The sequence below is a fragment of the Grammomys surdaster genome, unplaced genomic scaffold (assembly GCF_004785775.1).
Source record: "Grammomys surdaster isolate TR1022 unplaced genomic scaffold, NIH_TR_1.0 136999, whole genome shotgun sequence".
NCBI classification, from domain to species: domain Eukaryota; kingdom Metazoa; phylum Chordata; class Mammalia; order Rodentia; family Muridae; genus Grammomys; species Grammomys surdaster.
In genome coordinates, this window is record NW_021622401.1 from 1 (window position 1) to 5,487 (window position 5,487).

Sequence of the window (5,487 nt, forward strand, 5' to 3'; positions counted from 1 at the left end):
AGGATCAACTGCCACTGATAACTTCTGTGTTCCAGAAGAGGACCGTCAAACCATAAGAAGGAGTCCAATCAGCCCCGGAGGGCGCTTTCTAAGTGGGTAATGGTTTCTTCACATTAGGATATTAGGAAGCAGTGAATCTGTTTTGGAGTGTTTGTTCTCACCGTGACCCGGGGAAACCACTTCCTCCCAGGAGTAACACATAAAGGCCCCGCTTGTACGAGTCTGTGTATCTCTCTTCAAGGTGGGACTTTCCCAGTCCGAGAACTTTTTAGTTCTAGATTTACTAATCTTCTGTATGTCTTCCAGCACCACCTCCCACGCCCCTCACAAATATGGCAGCTTCGCCGTCATTCCAGGTCAGGAACCGGATCCGAGGCTAGGGTTCCGTGACAGCGCGTCCCGCTAGTGCTGACGCGGTTTCGCGTCCTGCGCCTGCGTAGAGAGAGCCCGGAGCGCGGCGCGTGCGCAGTGAATGCCTGCGCGACCCAGGCGGTCGCGCGAGCGCAGATCGGCCACCTGCGGTGGTTTGAGTGGTGGCAAGGCCAGAGTGCTGAGAGGGGTCGGCCGTCTTCCGGGAAACTAGAGCACCAAGTTCCGCAGCTTTCCGAGGCGGGGCGCGGCATGTCGTGGGTTCCGCGGGGCTGGCAGTGAACTCGCGGGCGGGATGGGCCGGCGCCGGGGTTTGGAGCTCTACCGGGCCCCGTTCCCGTTGTACGCGCTTCGGATAGACCCCAAGACTGGGCTGCTCATCGCTGCGGGCGGAGGAGGAGCTGCCAAGACAGGCATAAAGAATGGCGTGGTGAGAACGCAGGGCCACTGGGAACAGGTTATGGGCCAGGGCGATTCCGGGGTGGCCGGGGGACGTAGAGGTGAGCCGTACCCCTGCATTAGACCCTGCCCCTTTCTAGTGGGAACACCCCGCATTGCCGCTCGGGCACTGGTTTCACCTGAGTAGAGCGGTTGAGACATCCAAAATTAGACTGAAAGCTATGCAGGTCTGCGAAGGCTGGACTGTCTACCCACGCCGGGTTATGGGAGCTGGTCCGGGGTTCTTACTCTGGCCTTTTCCAGGAAGGCAGATTGTCTTGTCTGTCTTCAAGCAGCTGGGGACTGAATTCTTTTCTTTCTGTAAACTGGACCTAGTAATCTAAGCCCTGATTGCTGTACAAATTGGGAAGCTCCAGTAAGAGAATAAAGCGCTAAGCAACAGCAACAACAACCAAAGAAACGAAAACAAAACAAACAAAAAACATGAGCTGGAGGTGCGGGAAGCAAAGGTTGCAACTGAGACTAGGACTTAATGTGACTTCCGGGCTGGCCTGAACTTTGCCCACTTTGGTTCCCTCACAGCATTTTCTGCAGCTAGAGCAGATCAACGGGTGCCTGAGCGCCTCCTTGCTGCACTCTCATGACACAGAGACACGGGCCACTATGAATTTGGCGCTTGCTGGTGACATCCTTGCTGCTGGACAGGATGCCCATTGTCAGCTTCTTCGTTTCCAGGTCCATCAACAGAAGGGCAATAAAGCAGAGAAGTCAGGTGAGGAGCTTTGGAAAAAGTCGCTCTACATCTTGCTCTCTCTCTTTCTCTCTTTTTTTTTTTAAAGATTTATTTATTTACTTATGTATATGAGTACACCATTGCTCTCTTCGGACACACCAGAAGAGGGCATCAGACCCCATTACAGATGGTTGTGAGCCACCCTATGGTTGCTGGGAATTGAACTCGGGACCTCTGGGAGAGCAGTTACTGAGCCATCCCTCCAGCCCCTAAATCTTGGTCTCTAAAAAAGAGATTAGATGGGGGGTGGGGTGGGGGGGAGCATCGGAAGTTTGTACTCGGATCAGTAGGACTGCTCCTAATTAATACAGATGCCCAGATCCAGCTGAGGGTGGTGCTGCATACCTAGAGTCTCAGTGCTGAAGAGTGGAGGCAAGAGGATATCTAAGGCTAGCCTGGAGTACCTAGCAAATCCCTGTCTTAACAACAAAGAAGTCTGGATTCTGGCAAATTGTTTGTGTTGCAGGTTCCAAGGAGCAGGGACCTCGACAGAGGAAGGGGGCTGCTCCAGTAGAGAAGAAATCGGGAGCAGAAGTTCACCCAGAAGGGGTTGAACTCAGAGTAAAGAATTTGGAGGCAGTACAGACAGACTTCAGCAATGAACCGCTGCAGAAAGTTGTGTGCTTCAACCATGATAACACCCTGCTTGCCACTGGAGGAACCGACGGTCATGTTCGTGTCTGGAAGGTGAGGTTTTAGGGGGATGAATGTCAGTTGTAATCACAACAATATTGGGAGAATCTGAATATGCATTCTGTGAAATTTATGAGTGGCCACTGGGGTAGGTGCAGTGGGGATCACAGTGTTCTCGCTTTTGGTCTGTAACTGTGGTACTGACTTGGCTATAGGTACCTAGCCTGGAGAAAGTTTTGGAGTTCAAAGCCCATGAAGGGGAGATTGGAGATTTGGCTTTGGGTCCTGATGGCAAGGTAAGGAGGTGGGGGTGTGGGATGCTGGTGCAGAAAGGGGAAGCCTATTGTGCCGCTTGCCCGGTTTGTTGATGTCCTAACTGTCCATCTTTGGGATCTTTACTCCGCTCCAGTTGGTTACTGTGGGCTGGGACTTTAAGGCTTCTGTGTGGCAGAAGGATCAACTGGTGACACAGCTACAGTGGCAAGAGAATGGACCCACCTCTTCTAACACACCGTACCGCTACCAGGCCTGCAGGTGTGCAGGTCACAGGGTGGCTGGCAGGCACACCTCAGCTGGGCCTTGGGAAAGACAGAAGGAGCTGGGGATCGCTGGAGCCTTGTTGGAGGTTGTTCCAGGTGTGACTGGGGTAAAGGGCACAAACCTGAGGGCTGACAGGAACTGAAAGCCTTTTGCCTGTCCTCCAGGTTTGGGCAGGTTCCAGATCAGCCCGGTGGGCTGCGACTCTTCACAGTGCAGATACCCCACAAGCGCCTACGTCAGCCCCCACCCTGCTACCTCACAGCCTGGGACAGTTCCACCTTCTTGCCTCTCCAGACCAGGTCCTGTGGCCATGAAGTCATTTCCTGCCTCAGTGTCAGGTGTGAAGTCCTACTGCTTGGTTAGTTGGTGGGCACTTGAGGGAGCTCGGGAAGGAGTCGTGACTCAGTCTCTAAGGATTACTGTTGGGGGGAGACGGATTCTGCACAAGCTTCCAGAACAATGAATCCTCTGTTGTATGTTACAGTGAATCGGGTACCTTCCTAGGCCTAGGCACGGTCACTGGCTCTGTCGCCATCTACATAGCTTTCTCTCTCCAGGTAATGGTAGCAGTTGGTACAACCCCATGGGAGGGTTACAAGCTTACTCTGCCCTGATTACACAGGAAGGCCCAGGCCATAGGGGAAGCCTGTTAGGACTGTGGAGCCTGTTTCCCAGAAGGCAGCCTCCAACCAGGCTTTCCTCACTGCTCTCTCCCCCAGCGCCTGTATTATGTGAAGGAGGCCCATGGCATTGTGGTGACAGATGTGACCTTTCTACCTGAGAAGGGTTGTGGGCCAAAGCTTCTTGGGCCCCATGAAACTGCTCTTTTCTCCGTGGCTGTGGATAGTCGTTGTCAGTTGCACCTGCTGCCCTCACGGCGTGAGTCGTCATTGTTGTTGTTGTTTTGTGTGTGTGTGTGTGTGTATGTGTGGTGGGAAGGGTACCACTTCATGTTTAGCTATAGCGAAAATTGGCCCTGGGAAAATAGACCGTTTTACTCATCCACCTGCCCCTCCTTGATTGAAAGTGGTTAAGGGTTCTGGTTTTCAAGCTCCAAAGTGTATTTGCCCACTCACCCCTTCCCTCGCCCCGCCCACAGGGAGTGTTCCTATATGGCTCCTGCTGGTGCTGTGTGTCGGCCTTATTATTGTAACCATCCTGCTGCTCCAGAGTGCCTTCCCGGGTTTTCTTTAACCTCCTGACCGATGGGAATCAGCCATGGACAGTGCCACCTTCCAGAGCAGAATCATTGAGCCCAACGGCTGAAGCTGCATCTGATGAGACTGATGGGTACTGCTGGTCCCTTAGCCAAAGCTTGCCGGTGGCCTTCCCATCACTCTGGGTCTGGGGAGCCCTGCTTTCACCTGTGGATCCACTTAGGACAGTGTGGTCTGAAGTTCAGGCCACACTGCCTGCCTCCTTCCCTCTGCCTCCCAGGGCTCCAGAGTTGAGCTCTTCCTTTTCTAGAAATATGTGAAGATGCCCAAGAGCCTGGAGGCATGGCCATCCTTCTTACAGAAACTTTTTCTCCTCCCCTTCCAGCCTTCACACAAGGTCCTCACTTTGTTGAGACAAAGTCTGTGCTGGCACTTGCTGTTAAGGCAGGAAGAGACACAGGTAGCAGTGATCTGTGGGCTCGGGGTAGCACCACGCCAGTCAGGGCAGATACACAGTGAGTTCCTGAATGCTCTACTGCAGCCCGAGGAAAGGGAAAGTGAACTTTGGCTCGTTAGGCAGGAAGAGTTGATATTTAATAAAGAGAGAGAGATTGGACCGAGACCTCAGCAGTCCTCTTGTTAGCTCTTTCCATCTTCAGGAGTGAGTGTTCCCAGGTCAGGCAGCCCCACGGAGTGCTGGAAGATGGCTCGGGCATACTGATGTAGCACACGGTTCATGTAACAGTGTTGCCAGGGCAGCAGCCCTTCCAGGAAGCCGATGTGGCCACCCCGAGCTGTGATGAGCAGAGCCACATAGGGAGACTTCTGGGCAGCCTGCAGAGGGAAGGCTGGGAGGGAGTCAGGGAGGTCAGAAAGCGGCCCTCAAATGAGAACCCAGGCTGTACCTCAGTACAACCCGCATCCTTGGCTCAGCAGCCGCTCACCATGGAAGGGGGAGAAGGGGTCATCTGCTGCGTTGAGGCAGAGGACAGGGGTGTGGATGGCGTCTACCTTGGTTCTTGGGCTTGAGGCTTGGTAATAAGCTGCACAGTCTTTATACCCAAAAGCCACAGCTGTGTACCGCTCATCCAGCTGGCGGATTGTGCGGGCCTGTGTGGTAGAGACATGGTAGGCTTAGGTATTAGAAAGTAGGAGAGCAACACTGGGGTAAGGGGGTGACCGAAAGATACCTTTATCGCAAAGTCTACATCCAACACCTTTTCAATTGTCTTTCTGTTCCTGGAAAAGATTACATCAGGGTTTGTCTAGACTCTTGCACCTAAACGCAGAGCTCACACCTTCTTACCTCCTCAAGAAAGCCCAGATTGGAACGGACCCAAGCACAGGCAAAGCCTGCCGTCTGCTATCCTACCTGGCCACAAGCCGGCAGAGTCCAGCAGTGAGGGGCTGATTGAAGAGCAGTGAGTTGAGTGGGGTCTCCAAGGAGTCAACGGTCTCAAAGGAATCCCAACACGCAGACATGGTCAATCCTGCGACCAGGCCTCCGGCCTTCCCGGTCCGCGCCAAGTAGTTAAGCACCAGTATCCTGTAAAATTGGAGGAAAAGTGTTGTCATGAGAACTCTGGGACAGAAGAG

At 53.5% G+C, this 5,487-nt stretch overlaps 2 protein-coding genes across 3 annotated transcripts; one reads left to right on the forward strand and one right to left on the reverse strand.

Moving 5' to 3' along the window:
- Nucleotides 1-494: 494 nt before the first annotated feature.
- Nucleotides 495-4,513, forward strand: LOC114615724 (prolactin regulatory element-binding protein). Of its 2 annotated transcripts, XM_028761377.1 has the most exons (9): nt 495-799; nt 1,351-1,540; nt 2,028-2,248; nt 2,410-2,490; nt 2,604-2,728; nt 2,899-3,072; nt 3,219-3,291; nt 3,454-3,613; nt 3,834-4,513. In XM_028761377.1, the coding sequence occupies exons 1-9, from the start codon at nt 665-667 to the stop codon at nt 3,926-3,928; spliced, it is 1,254 nt and encodes a 417-aa protein (XP_028617210.1). In that variant the 5' UTR covers nt 495-664; the 3' UTR covers nt 3,929-4,513. The 2 variants fall into 2 exon arrangements, with proteins under 2 accessions (XP_028617210.1, XP_028617211.1); XM_028761378.1 differs by lacking the exon at nt 3,454-3,613 and having other exon boundaries at nt 611-799; nt 3,834-3,887.
- On the reverse strand, nt 4,461-5,466 carry LOC114615725 (protein ABHD1-like). Its single transcript, XM_028761379.1, has 4 exons — nt 5,264-5,466; nt 5,082-5,130; nt 4,836-5,001; nt 4,461-4,739 (listed from the first exon to the last, which is right to left on the reverse strand). Exons 1-4 carry the CDS (start codon nt 5,464-5,466, stop codon nt 4,531-4,533), a joined length of 627 nt encoding a protein of 208 aa, XP_028617212.1. The 3' UTR covers nt 4,461-4,530.
- Nucleotides 5,467-5,487: the final 21 nt, after the last annotated feature.

What these genes read in the sequence shown, in the direction of transcription:
- LOC114615724 (XM_028761377.1), top strand. Translation starts at nt 665, where the DNA reads ATGGGCCGGCGCCGGGGTTTGGAGCTCTACCGGGCCCCGTTCCCGTTG. An exon ending in CAGGCATAAAGAATGGCGTG is followed by an intron (nt 800 to 1,350) that starts GTGAGAACGCAG and finishes GTTCCCTCACAG; the next exon opens with CATTTTCTGCAGCTAGAGCA. An exon ending in GCACCTGCTGCCCTCACGGC is followed by an intron (nt 3,614 to 3,833) that starts GTGAGTCGTCAT and finishes CCCCGCCCACAG; the next exon opens with GGAGTGTTCCTATATGGCTC.
- LOC114615725 (XM_028761379.1), bottom strand. Translation starts at nt 5,466, where the DNA reads ATGACAACACTTTTCCTCCAATTTTACAGGATACTGGTGCTTAACTAC. An exon ending in ATGTAGACTTTGCGATAAAG is followed by an intron (nt 5,002 to 5,081) that starts GTATCTTTCGGT and finishes TCTACCACACAG; the next exon opens with GCCCGCACAATCCGCCAGCT. An exon ending in CCCCTTCTCCCCCTTCCATG is followed by an intron (nt 4,740 to 4,835) that starts GTGAGCGGCTGC and finishes ACTCCCTCCCAG; the next exon opens with CCTTCCCTCTGCAGGCTGCC.